The sequence below is a fragment of the Chinchilla lanigera genome, unplaced genomic scaffold (genome assembly GCF_000276665.1).
Source record: "Chinchilla lanigera isolate Chin_1 unplaced genomic scaffold, ChiLan1.0 scaffold00053, whole genome shotgun sequence".
NCBI lineage: Eukaryota > Metazoa > Chordata > Mammalia > Rodentia > Chinchillidae > Chinchilla > Chinchilla lanigera.
The window spans coordinates 5,706,997-5,721,752 of record NW_004955454.1 but is presented as its reverse complement, the minus strand read 5'-3'; the positions used below and the strand labels follow the sequence as shown (position 1 = coordinate 5,721,752).

Below are 14,756 nucleotides of genomic sequence, written 5' to 3'. Positions count from 1 at the left end.
AAAAAAAAAAAAACCAAAAAGAAATGAGCTGACACAGTGAGCTACCACTTCACTATCACTAGGATAGCTATTATCAAAAAGCAAAAAACAAGTGGTGTGAAACACTGAACCCCCTGTACATTGTTGCTGATGGGATGATAAAATGGTGTAGTCACCGTGGAAAACAGTATGGCAATTCCATAAAAAATTACACAGAATTACCTATAGTAAAACAATTTTATATCTGCATATATATCCAAAAGAATTTAAAGCAGGAACTCAAACAAGTATCTGTACATCCACTTTCGTAGTAGCATTATAAATAATAGTCAAAAGGTAGAAACAACCCAAATGTCCATCAGCAGATGAATGAATGAACACACAAAATGTGATATACACAAACACAAACAAGGAAAAAGAATTTCAAAGAGCTTCACATCCTTTTTTAATAAGCACACACTGGTTATACGGATGAGTGGGTCTCATTTTGGCAGATTCATACATGTATATAACATACTTTGGTCAGTTTCACCTCTGGTGGGAGGAAATTTTCAGATACGCCTCAACACAGATGAACCCTGAAAATACTATGCTGAAGAACAAATACATGGAGAAATTAGAAACTGACTATCAGAAGCTGGGAAGTAAGGGAAATGAGTTTTTGTTTAGTGGTTAAATGAATAACTAACCAATAGCACACCAACATGTACTTGATTATATTATTAATTAGCAGACTTCAATTTAACTATTCTTCCAGCCAAAGAAAGAATTATTTGGGGGGTAGGAAAGTAGCTCAGTGGTACAGCACATGTTTAGTATGCATGAGGCCCTCAGTGCACTGACTCATAAAAAAAACTTGTTAAATCTGTGTTAACTACCATCGAATCAAGAAGCTCCTTGTCAATACAGGCAAAGTGGAATATAGCAAAAGTTATCATTTGGCAAGAACCATGTACGTCAGAAAGACTTCCACCAGTCACAATACATAATCTGAACCAGGGCTGGCCATATGCAATACAAACTAGCACACTATGGAAGACTTAACTAGTTCTGAAAAAATATGCGAGTTAACTATTTATGGAAGAGTCTGTACCCAGTATATGACTCATTCAGGAAATAATGAAAGAAACGTAATATGACAGAATATCTGAGCTGTGAACAGCACCTCACTCACCTACTTCCCGTGTTTATTCTCAAACTAGAGCCAAGCCTGGGCCACATAGCAAGTTCAGGGCCAGTGGACAGTGACACCACACCTCAAAAACCCAAGGGGTGTGGGGGGACCATTTCCCTTTAAAAAGTCAGCCTAGATCTGGGCATGGTGGTGCATGCCTGTAGCACTGGCACTTGGAAGGCTGAGGCAGGAGGATCGCTGCAAGTTTGAGGCCAGCCTGGGTTACAAAGTGAGTTCAAGGCCAGCCTGAAATGCATAGTGAGGGCCCTGTCTCAAAATCAAACCAAAATAAACCAAAACAACCCCTCTAATTTCTGTCTCTATGAATCTATTTTAGGTACCTCATATAATGCCTGTCCTTTTTTTTTTCTTTTTTTTTTGGTACCAAGAATCGAACTCTGGACCTTGAGCTTCCCAGGCAGGCACTTACGCCACTGAGCTATATCCCTGGCCCCTGCCTGTCCCTTTTTAAGTGGCTTATTTCACAAGTTATATAATAATATTTATAACTGTTATAAGGAAAACAATATTATGAGTAACAAGCAGATTTTTTTTTTGGTACTGGGAATCAAACTCAGGACCTTGCGCTTGCCAGGCAGGGGCTGTGCCACTGAGCTATATCCCCAGCCCAATAAGCAGGTTTTAAAAACAAAAACCTCAGAAACCCAAAGTAAGTAAACTCCGCAGATGCACAATAGTCAGAAAAAAATTCCATCTTCAAGCAGAGAAATAAATGAAAATAAATGAAAAATAAATAAATACAGGTACACAAAATCCCTAAAGTCTTCACAAATTTTGTAAATCACAGGGTTTGAAAAGGGCTAGTTTTGTGGATTATGGAATCTGTTTAAACCAAGAACTAATACAAATAAGTACGATTTGAAAAGCATGTATTTTTTACGGTGACCCACTTGTCTGTCTGGCCAGGGTTTCCCAGTTTTACTTAATCTTGGGCAAGCTGGACAGCTGCTGACTGCGTTATGTATATGTGGGTGCTGCAGTCGGAATGTCTCTCCAACATTCACGTTGGCACTTCACCCTCGCTGAACACAGTTAGGAGGGGCAGCCTTGGGAGGTGACCAGTGAACCAGCACTGGGGAGGGAACCAGCGAGGCTGCCCCACCTTTCTGTTCTTTCTCCCAAGGGAGAAGGCAGCACGCAAGGAACCACTGAGAAGCAGAGACCAGGTCCTCACCAGACACTGAAGCTGTCAGCATCCCGATCTTGGACTTCCCAGACTCCATAACCATGCAAAGAATTTCTATCATTTATAAATTATCCAGTCTCAGGTACTGTGTTGTTATAGCAGCACAAAGACCATGGTAAATATGTTAATTAGGCCAGGTTAGTCTATGCTTCATAATAAAACAAACAGAAATTATAGTTACTTATGTAAAAGATCCATTTCTCCCTTGCATTCGTTACATGTTTAACCTGGGGAACTGGATGGCAGGAAGATTGTTCTACGTAGTCACTCAGAAACCCAGACAGGGTCTCACTATGCAGTTCAGGCTGGCCTTGAACTCACTTTGTAGCCCAGGCTGGGTCTGAACTCCCAACAGTGCTCCTGCCTCAGCCTCCAGAGTGCTAGGATTACAGGTGTGCACCACCACACCTGGCTTCTGTTCATATTTCCTTGTTAGGACTAGCAGTGTGGCTCTAGCTAAATGCTATTTCCTACAGACCCAGAAAAGAATTACACATGGTAAGTATTAGTCATTACTATCATAAGAGTCTACCAGTCCAGAGCACCAAAGCTAAAGTAGAAGAAAGAAAGTCAGGAGTAAGCCTGGTTTATTTAAAGAACAAAGTCAGTAATGGGCATGAGACACACAAGGTAATGAGACCTGATCTTGGTGAGACAGGCAATGTTAAGAAATACAATCTGAAGGGGCTGGGGATTTAGCTCAGTGGCACAGCGCCTGCCTGGCAAGAGCGAGGTCATGAGTTTGATTCCCCGTACAGGGGAAAGAAAACCAAATAAAAAAAAAAAAAAAATACAATCTGGGGTTGGGTGTATAGCACAGTAGCAGAGCACTTGCCTAACACGTGCAAGGCATTGGGTTTGAGCCCCAGTAAGGAAAAAAAAGTCCAATCTAGCCAGATGTGGTGGTGGATATCTGTAATCCCAGCCCCCTGGGAGGGGAGGCAGGACAATCCCAAATTTGAGTCTAGCCAAGGTAATTTACCAACACTCTGTCTCAAAATAAAAAATTAACATTAGCCAAATGTAGTGGTGCACACCCATAATCCCAGTATTCAGGAGGACTGCTGTGAGTTCAAAGCCAACGTGGGCTATAAAGTGAGTTCATGGCCAACCTCAACTGTATGCAAAACCCTGTTTCAAAAAGAACAACAACAACAAAAATAGCCAAAAAATTTTTTTAAAAAATTAAAAAAGGTTTGGGGATGTAGCTCATTGCAAAGGTCCTGGGTTCAAGTCCCAGTACCACCAAAAGAAAAAAAAAAAGCCAAAAAACAAACAAAAAAACACAACCAAAGTCGAATCCTGTAATCCCAGCACTTGGGAGGCTGAAACAGGAGGATCACTGTGAGTTCGAGGTCAGCCTAGGCTACACAGTGAGTTTAAGGGCAGCCTGCACTACAGAGCAAGATCCTATCTCAAAAAAAATTTTTAAGTCATTTTTGATATAATTTTATTTAAATACTAATCTACCTTAGTATATTTAAGATGATTCGGGGCTGGGCATGTGGTTCAGCAGTGAAGCACTTGCCTAGCATGTGCAAGGCCCCGGGTTTCATCCCTATTACTATATATACAAATAAAAGGACTAGAATTTCAAAAGTAGAACACACCCAGGAGTTGCCTGTACATGTTCTTACGAGCAACATCAGAGTGCTTTCTGTCATCTCTCCCACTGGATGCCATCATTTCTGAATTCTCAACACTATTCCTCATTGAGCTTAGTAAGAACTACCTCCAGAGCTCCAGTAGATAAATATTTCTGATGATCTAACAGTTAATGAAGAAAACTAATTCGGAATCTTGTGTGGTGAGTTTGGTGTGGAGTGACTGGGGGATGCCTCAGGAAGAGCACTTGGCTGGCATGCACAAGGCCCTCGCTTCCATCCCTAGCACCAAAAAAAAAACAAACACAAGTTGGACATACACCACTTTGTAAGACAAAGAATTGTGCTAAAAATTGTTTTGTTTTTGTTTTATTTGATTTGTTTCGTTAGTTTGTTTTTCTCAGTGCTGAGGATTGAACCCAGGGCCTTATCCATGCCAAGCTAGGCAAGCACTCCACCAGTGATCAACATCCCCAGCCCCCAAAATTTCTGAGAATCCATCAGACATACAAAGTCACTGTATAAACCTAATTATCACTGAAATAAAAGAATCTTCATTTTGTAAGTTTAAAAATAATCACTGCCGGGCGTGGTGGCTCACACCTGTAACCCTAGCACTCAGGAGGCTGAGGCAGGAGGATCGTTGTGAGTTCAAGACCAACCTGGGCTACAAAGTGAGCTCAAGGCCAGCCAGAACTGCATAGCATGACCCTGTCTCAAGAAGACAAAAAATAAATAAATAAAAAATAAAAATAATCATATGCTGGGCACAACACCACATGTTTATAATCCCAGCTATATAAGAAGCTAAAGCAGGAGAACTGTAAGTTCAAGCCAGCCCAGACAATTTAGGGAAACCTTGCGTGAAAAGAAAGAGGGCTGGGGACTAGCTCAGTTGCAGAGTGCTTACTTACCATGCACAAGGCCCTGAATGCAATCCCTAGTACCCGGAATAAACAAGTATATCACTCTTTTGTTTCCCGAGACAGGGTCTGCTCTGGCTGGCCTTAAACTTGTGATCCTCCTGCCTCAGCCTCTCAAGTGCTAGGATTATACACTTACAAAATTATACAATTTTAATCTTGTCATATTGAGTAAAATCTCTAAAGACAGGCCTCTATTTATTTGCATGCACATAGCATACCATCACCTATATCAATAGCAATCATTTCAAATATGAAGCTCTCAAATAACATGAAAAGTAACTGCTTTTTAGAATGGGCCAGGAGAGAACAGGCTAGAAAGGATGGACTAATGTTTTGTTTTGTTTTGTTTTGAATGAGCTTACCACAATGGAGTACTACTCTGCCACGAAGAAGGATATACTCAAGACATTTGTAGGAAAACAGATGCAACTGGAGTCCTTATTCTTAAGTGAAATAAATTGGACACACGTGTGTAAATACCACATCGTTTCTCTGGTGTAAGAAATTGAAAGTGTAAATAAGAAGCAAAATGTTTAACAGGTATTGTGAAACAGGAAGAAAATGTTCAAATGGAAGGGGGAACAACACAGAGGGGAGGGGGACAGGAAAGGAAAGTTAAAAAAAGAAAGAAAAAACAAACATCAATATTACCTATCTTATAACCACAGATCTAAACCACAAAGACACCGGCACCTCTATACATGGAGCCCTTTCATGACTTGACGTAACCACTGGAGGCCAAAGGTGATACCTTGGGGTAAGGGAAGCCGTTGCTCTTGCAGCTTCTCCTGAGAGAGGAGTCCCAAGTAGCTGAGGACGACATACTTTGTTTCATAGTGAAATCCTAGAGGCACTGTAGTAGAAGACGCCATTGACTTGGCTGGCAGAGCTCCCCAGAGGTCTACTTACAGATGTGTCAGACCTAAAAACAGAAGGTTTTGTTCAGTTTATCGCATGACAGTACATTGGTCCACTGATTCCAACTATTCAACTGAATACCAAAATACACGTGTCTCTGAATTTTCTTTCTGGTAATCTTTTATTTTTCATTTTATTTATTTGTTTTGGTACCGGGAATCAAACTCAGGGCCTCGCCCGTGCCAGGCAGGCACTGTGCCACTGAGCTACATCCCTGGCCCTCTGGTAATCTTTTACAATATAACTATTTAACTTTCATACAAATGGTAATTTGTTTTTTTTCCACACAAGGTACCTCTGTGTAGCCTAGGCTGGCCTCAAACTCACTGTGTAGCCCAGGCAGGCCTGAGACTTGTGATTCTCCTGCCACAGCCTCCCAGGAGCTAGGATGACAGGTACACACCACATGCCCGGGGCAAATGGCGATTTAGGTACTCAGATTTTGCGTCAAAAGCAAACTATTTTTCTTCCTGGTTTATTTCCACCTGTGTGACAAATACACACAGTGACATCCCTCACCCCCACCTTAGTGTAAGTTCTCTTCTTTTAGCAATAAAGAAAATTTTAGGGGGCTGGGGATTTAGCTCAGCGGCAAAAAGCGCCTGCCTGGCAAGCGCAAGGTCGTGAGTTCGGTTCCCGGCACCGGAGAAAAACCAAAAAAAAAAAAAGAAAATTTTAGGGGCTGGGGATTTAGTTCAGCAGCACAGCGCCTGCCTGGCCAAGTGCAGGGTCGTGAGTTCGATTCCCAGTACCAGAAAAAAATGAAAAAAACAAAAAGAAAATTTAGCCAGACCCAAGACCACACAGCTAGAGACTGCCAGATCCTGGCCTTCCTCACAGCTCACATGCTCTAAGATCAGCCTGACCCAGGGGGAAGTGAGACATCCCAGTACAGCCTGTAAGCCCTCCATCTTCGGCTTTCCTCCTCCCTGTCTCTGCAATCTGCAGGTGGCCCTGACCCAGTTTGACATTCAAAGGACACATAGTAGGGGAGGCCAAAGCAACTAGACACATCCTGGGTCTGCGAGTGACTGCATGGAGCGGAGTCACCACATCAGTGTGGACCACGCACCTTGGGATCTTGTTTAAGCTGCTTTAATCTGTATCTCCTCAGCAGACATCCTAATTATATCTAATAAATACCACAACTCTCACTGTATCTGACGGACCTGGAGGAGTTGTATTATCTACCATATACTTTAATCACTGTTTCACATCAAAAAAATAATAATAACGTTTCACATCAATTTTTTATGTGCTCTTTTTTTTTTCTGTCTTTTTGAGGCAGGGTCTCACTATGCAGTTCAGGCTGGCCTTGAGCTCACTTTGTAGCTCAGGTTGGTCTTGAACTCACAATGATCCTCTTGCCTCAGCCTCCCAAGTGCTGGGATTACAAGCGTGCACAACCACACCTGGCCTATGTGCCATTCTTAAGCTTTCCAAATAACTTTGGTTTCTTTTTTATTTAGTATATTTTATACTTATTTTAAAACAGGGTCTTGCTATATAGTCCAGGCTGGTACTTAACTCACTATGTCCCCTAGGCTGGCCTTGAACTCACGATCCTCCTGCCTCAGCCTCCTGCTTGTATCACCACTGCCTGACTTTTAAGTTTCTTAAAAAAGAAACTCCTTTAAGATCTCAACAAATACAGTATTTTTACCTTCCTTATCGATGAGAGATACATTCTATGATCCTCAGGAGATGCCTAAAATCACTAACAGAACCAAATTCTACATACGTTGTGGAGGACCACCTGGGCAATTCTCCTTGAAAGAACAGCTATTATCTCCATCTTGGCTAAACCTGGCCCTAGTTCCATGTGTTGATATGTGCACAGCTGGCTAGGATTTTTCCTTATTCCTTCAACTGGCTTTAAGCAATGCAAACTGGTCCAGCCGAGGTGCTGATGGGTAGTCTTTGAAGCAAGGTGACAAGACAGTATTATCCCACCCCCGCAGCTCCCAAAAAACACATGTGAACCAGGTGCAAGGGAGAGGCATGTTCCACACTGTCCGCTGGGATGAGCCTGGAGATAAGCCTATGACCTCCCAGGGCATAAAAGATCACACATCAGAGCTGAAGCAAACATTAGACACTACCTCAACTGGGCTATGCAGATTTCTCTTTCTACATACGCTTCTCTCTGCACATTGCAGAGGTGATTTCAGACCGCCCACCCAGCCCAGCTCACAGCACTCACCTACTTCCCGCCACTCCCTTCTTCACAAATGAATGAAACCCAGGTTCAGCCCTGGGTCGAGGCTTTGGTCCGGTAAGCCATTATCCTAGCTGGACTTAGGGCCCCGTGGCTCCCCACAGCTACAAATATACTTCAGTGTCTTTATTCTCACCATAGGTTACACTGGAAGTCGTAGACTGGAATTACCAGAATTCCAATAACTCTTCATGGGACTGCAAATTCAAACTTCTCAGCCCACAACAAGGGCCAGGAAGGGCTCCCTACAGTACAGTAGGTTTTACTTTTTTGTGCGTCTGTGTGGTACTAGGTATTGAACCCAAAGCCTTTATATTGAGCTATATCTGCAGCCTTTGTTTTTAATTTTTTATTTTGAAAAATGGTCTTTATAAGTTATTAAGTTGCACCAGGCATGGTGGTGCATGCCTGTAACCCCAGCACTCAGGAGGCAGGAGGGTTGTTGTGATTTCGAGGCCAGCCTGAGCTACAAAGTAAGTTCAAGCCCAGCCTGAACTGCGTAGTGAGACTGTCTCAAAAAGACAAAAAAAAAAAAAAAAAAGCTACTAAGTTGCCCAGGCGGAACTGGAACTTGCAGTCCTCCTGCCTCAGCCTCCCAGACACCTGCGTGCCACCAGGCGTGCTTCTCTGTTTCAGGTTCTCCAGTACCAAATCCCTATAAACACTGTTTCCTTCTTGCCACAGCGCTTAGCAACTTCAGTATTTGTTATTTTTCCTTCCTTGAACTGGAAACACTTAGTTTTCACTTACAGGAACTCTCCATAACTTCTCCTTGCTAACATCTCTTGCACTTTGGAACCATTATTAAGTAATACAAGGGTTCCCAACATAAGCAATGCAATACTAAGATGGCAACCCGAGTGTGGTGCACACACCTGTAATCCCAGCACGTGGGAGGCCGAGACAGGAGGACCACTGTGAGCTCGAGCTCCAAGCCAGCCGGAGCTACAAAGTGGGTTGAAGGACAGCCTTAACTGCACAGCAAGACAAAAAAAAAAAAAAAACAAAAACAACAAGATGGCGGATCTGACAGTCAAGACAGTTACTAAGTGGGTAGCAAATACTCTGTGAATACACCAGAGAAAAATGGATAATCATTCCTTGGGCTGAACGTGCAAGACTTCAACATGTTACTCAGAATGGTGTGCAATTTAAACATTATTATTTCCAAAATTTTCCACCTGGATATGGTGGTGCACGCCTGTAATCCCTACCCTTTGGGACGCTGAGGCAGGAAGATTTCAAATTAAAGCTCAGCCTGGGCAATTTACTGAAACTCTTTTTCAAAGTAAAGAATAAAATCAACTCAGCGGCAAAAGCACTTGCCTGGCAAGCGCAAGGTCGTGAGTTCGGTTCCCGGTACCGGAGAAAAACAAACAAAAAAAAAAGAATAAAATCAAGCACTAGGGATGTGAAGAACCTAGGCTCAATCCCAAGTACTATGGGGGGCTGCTGCCATTTAATATTTTTAAACTGCAGCTGACAACTAAGAGAAATGTCCTAGAAGCCGGGAGTGGTGGCGTACGCCTATAATCCCAGCACTCGGGAGGCTGAGGCAGGAGGATCAGTGCAAGTTCGAGACCAGCCTGGGCTACAAAGTGAGCTCAAGGCCAGCCTGAACCACATAGGGAGACCCTGTCTCAGAAAGACCAAAAAAAAAAAAAGTCCTAGGATGATAAATAGTGAGAGAAAATGCAGAACTCATGGGGTTGGGGATTTAGCTCAGTGGCACAGTGCCTGCCTGGCAAGTGCGAGGTCGTGAGTTTGATTCCTGGTACTGGAAAAACAAAACAAAAAAAATTTGAAACACATGCCAGGCACGGTAAACACATATTTCCAGCACTCCGGGAGGCTGAGGCTGGAGGATTTTAAGCCTATCAGGGCATGTTAGTGACTTAATTAGACCCTGTCTCTAAAAAAAAAAAAAGGGGGGGGGTAGGGATATAGCTCAGTGTGAAGGTTGTAGATTCAATCCCCAGTACTCCTCTCCCAAAAAAACCCACTGAAATATACAAGGAATCTCTACATAGAGACAATCTTCTGGGAATAGTTAAATACTGTCTTTTTAAAAGCCCATAGCTGGATGTGGTGGTGCACCCCTGTAGCCTCAGCACTTGGGAGGCTGAGGCAGAAGGATCTCCTGGAATTTAGGGTCACCTTTGGCTACATAATAAGTTCAAAGCTAGCCTGAACTACATAGCAAGACCCTGTCTTTAAAAAACAAGGGCTGAATTAGAGCCTAATGGTAGAATACTTGCCTACAATGCACAGGGCCCTGGGTTTAACCCCTAGCACCAAGGAAAAAAAGTACAATGACAGTTGCTATTAATATCACTATTTTCTTATGCTATCAAAGGAATCTTGGTTCAACATTTAAAAGTCTCTGTTGCTTCTATTTTAGGAGCACTACTACTAGATTTTATTAAAAGATCCAATAGGACCAAGAACAATCTAGAAGTTTAATAGTTCTCATAAACATCTGAAAGATATTTCAGTGTGTGCTTGCTGCATGATTTGCTTCCCAATTTGATCCCCATTTAATCAATGTTACCCAAGCCACTATACTTCTAACCTGACTGGTTCACCACAGTCTCGTCCCACTTCACACCCACCTAGTGATTTCCCACTGGATCAATATAACCTAAGCAACTACACTTGTAATCTTATTGACTGACTATAGTTGTGTCCCACCTTGGGCCTACCTCACCTCATGGCTGGATTAATAAACACCCCGAGAAGAGGGGTTGGCAGGCAACCCACTTTCCAGGCCCCTTTCTGTTCCTCTTAGACAGAAGCTTTCTTTCTCTCAATAAATTCTTCCTACTCTTAAAAAAAAGGCCAACTTGCTAATATGTACTCCAAAACAGGGAAAACGTGTTACAGCTTGCATCAGAGGAACGGAAGTCATATCTACCACATTCTTTAAATACTTTATCTTACTTTTATACTAGTACTATTTAACGTTGGGCTGGGGATATAGTTCAGTGGCATAAGTGCCTGCCTGGCAAGTGCAAGGTCCTGAGTTTGATTCCTGGTACAAAAAAAAAAAACATTGGGAAGACAGTATTAAAATTGTACATGAAGCCAGGCATGATAGCACATGCCTGTAATCCCAGCACTTGGGAGGCTGAGGCAGGAGGATCGTTGTGAGTTCGAGACCAGCCTGGGCTACAAAGTGAGCTCAAGGCCAGCCTGAACTGCATAGCGAGACCCTGTCTCAAAAAGATTAAAAAACAAAACAAGCAAAAAACAAAAACAAAATAAAATTGTACATGAAAGAAAAAAAAAAACTCTTGGGAGGCTGAGGTAGGAGGATCGTTGCAAGTTTGAGACCAGCCTGGGCTACAAAGTGAGCTCAAGGCCAGCCTGAACTGCATAGCAAGACCCTGTCTCAAAAAAAAAAAAAAAAGAAAAGAAAACGAGAAAGAGAAAGGAAGGAAGGAAAAAATAGCCAGGCGTGGTGGCACATACCCATAATCCAGTACTCTGGAAGGCTGAGGCAGGGGATTGCAAGTTTGAGCCCAGTCTGAGCAACTCAGTGATTTAGGGAGACCCCGTTTTTTTGGTTTTTGGTTTTTAAAGGCTACCATGGGTTTCCTCACAACAGCCCATACTGCTTTCTCCAGGGTGTTTTTGCTTTTTGCTCTTTTACTCGGCCCAAGCTCCCTCTGCAGAACCAGTTTCTCCCTTACCCTTCACTTTACTTTCTCAAATAAACTCTGCTACTGCAAAAGGGGGTGAGGGACTGGGATGTTTGGGGAAAAAAAAAAAAAAGCAAAGCAGGCTCAGAAAGAGAAGTTTTCTGAGGCCTATCAGGCAAGTCAGTAGCAACACTGTACGGACATCTGCCCTTTTGTTTCATTATTTATCTATTGCCTGTCTGCCATCTGAACCCAATTTCCTACCTCTGGAGCAGCCCAGACTCTGTAATCCTTGGCTGGAAACAAATCCCTTGGCCTATGCGACAAAAGCTAACACGGGCCATTTTCTCCCAATTTCCTGTACAAATATGCGATACAGGGACCTGCACCTACAATCTAGGATCTGGAACCTGGGAAGACTTAAAGATAACTCGGAGTAGACAACAGTACACTTTCCACAAGGCCAGGCAGTGGTCCAGCAGCAGTGTCCTATCCCACTCCCACGGCCTGACCCTGGCCAAGTTGACAGCTGCTTCTCCCCTGGTTCCTGCCTGTCCCTCTGGGCTAATTTTCCAGCTTTGCTATTCATTCCTTTAGCAACCCAACATCCTTTCCGTGTGTCACTTCTCTGCATAAGAAAGCTGCAATCAGGAGACTATGGCTCAGTAACAGAGCACTGCCTAGCATGTGAGAGGCCTAGGTCTGATCCCCAGCAGCACCACTGGAAAAGCAAGCAAGCTAGAACCAGTCTGGATTGTTTACAACCAGGAGGTAACTGGCAAGAGCTAAGACTGGAACCCAATTTTCTTAAATTTCTAACGTAGCTCTCCATCAATTACAACATACAACTTTCATTACTACTCTAAATTTATAGTTTAGAAAAACCTTAATTTTGCAAAGTCATGCACAGACCTTAAATGTATAATAGCATCTAGAAATTTAGAATAATATTTATTTTCCACACAAGGTCTCCATATGTAGTCTAGGTTAGCCTCGAACTCGCTAAGTAGGGGATCAAGCAGGCTTTAAAAGCTCTTGATTCTTCCTGTCTCAGCCTCCTGAGTGCTGGGATTACAGGTGTGTACCGTTATATTCTACTTCTGAGAACTCTGTTCGTTCATTCAACATGTATGGTATTTCCTAAATTACGGTACACAGTACTTTTTAGGCATTAAACACAAAGAGAACCACAAATTTAATAAATAACCTGCCTTAAGAGACTTTTAAACAAGTTAAGGAAAAAAAACCTAAAAAATATAGAGACAAATAGGAACATAGGCCATCACATCTATAGTCCTAGACACTCGAGAGGCTGAGTTAGGAGGCTTGCTGGAGAGTTTAGTAGTTAAAGGCCGATCTGGGCAATACAGCAGACCTTATTTCAAAAAAAAAAAAAAAAAAAAGAAAAAGAAAAACAGCAAAAAAGTGTATGATACAACCCAGTACCCACAAGAGAGGTGGAGGAAAACCTAAGAGAGAAAACCAAAAAATCCATCTGGGGAAGGGAAAAAGGAGGTAGAAATCACAAAAGACTTTATATAGTAAAATCTGAGCCAACCATGGAACATGCTGTGTTCACTAATAAACCAACTAGGAGCCAGACAGGCGCATTTCAGACAGAAAGATAAGAAACAGAAAAACAGCTTTTTGAAACAGCATAAAATCACAGAAAAGTTGAAACATTTGCCATGGGTCGATCGTAAGATATAAACAGGACCACTCACTCAGCGAGAGCAAGCACCAGTTAGCATTCAATGTGCCTTGTATCTGACAGGATGCTAGTTTGATTTGTGTGTCTTTTTAAGACAGGGTTTCGCTATGCAGTTCAGGCTGGCCTTAAACTCACAGCAGTCCTCCTGCCTCAGCCTCTCGAGTGCTGGGATTACAGGTGTGCACCACCACACCCAGCTTGCTAACCTGAGTTTTACCCAATAGGTCAGAAGTTATTTTAACCACATACATAAATAGGCATCCAGGAACACCTTAAAGCTGCCTGCAAAAAAAACCTGTTTGCAAATTCTGAGTGCACACACATTTTTCCAAAGAGAAACATCACTTTCTTTCATAAGATGCTCAAACAAGATCGTAATGTAAAACTGATTAAAAACTACTATTGATGGGAGGCTGAGACAGGAGGATCTCAAATTTGAGCTCAGCCTGAGTAACTCAGCAACGCAGTGAGACCATCTCAAAAAAAAAAATTTAAAAAGGGCTGAGGCTATAATTCAGTATGAAGTCCTGGCTTCAATTCCTTATACTAAAAAGCAAAAAACCAACAGAAATCCTACTACAGAACACAAAAAGGAATACTGCAGGTTTTAAACAAGAATACTGAGAGAGCACATTTTAGAAAAATCATCCTAGAGCTGGCTGGAAAACAGAACAGAGTCTGGACAAATGTTAGGGAAACTTCTTTAAAAATCCTAACAGAAGATGTATAAAGTCATGAACTAGTGCAGAACACTAGAAAGAAAGGTGGATGGACAGGAAGAAGGTTAAGAATGTAAAGATTTCTTAATCAATGAGAGCAATTAAGAAGCTGTAGGAAAGGTGGTACTTTTCCTGTATCTCAAAGCAGTCAACACAAGAAGAGCTGGTGCTACAGAGGATACCGAGCTCACTTTGGGGTATGCTTAATTTTAAAGCACCCATGCGGCATCCAGGTGGAAATGCACAAGCAGTGAGATATATAGGTCTGAAACTCAGGAAGAGGTCTGACTGGAAATACAAAACTATCAATACTCTACAGATGCAAGCCAGGAAAATTACCTAACAGCAGTGAATGGACAGCCGTGATTTCCAATGGGAGAGGAATGTCAAAATGGCAGGGAGAAGGTTTCAATAGTATGTTTAAACTAAGCATGCCAACACCCACCTGTAATCCCAGCACTTGGGCAGCTGAGGCAGGAGGATCTTTGCAAGTTTGAGACAAGCCTGGGCTATAAAGTGAGCTCAAGGCCAGCCTGAACTGCACAGCAAGACCTTGTCTCAAAAAGACAATAAATAGGGCTGAGGATTTAGCTCAGCAGCAAAGCGCCTGCCTGGCAAGCTCAAGGTCATGAGTTCAGTTCCCGGTACTGGAGAAAAAC

At 42.5% G+C, this 14,756-nt stretch overlaps 1 protein-coding gene across 6 annotated transcripts in view; it reads right to left on the bottom strand.

Annotated features, from left to right (window-relative positions):
• The window catches only part of Bcl2l13 (BCL2-like 13 (apoptosis facilitator)), a 78,871-nt gene that overhangs the window by 49,145 nt on the left and 14,970 nt on the right, over positions 1-14,756 (bottom strand). For all 6 annotated transcript variants that reach the window (XM_005395980.2, XM_013520180.1, XM_013520181.1 and 3 more), the window contains exon 2: positions 5,642-5,812. In XM_005395980.2, the coding sequence (XP_005396037.1) occupies positions 5,642-5,762 (121 nt within the window). In that variant the 5' untranslated portion in view covers positions 5,763-5,812. The remainder of the gene's footprint in view (positions 1-5,641; positions 5,813-14,756) is intronic.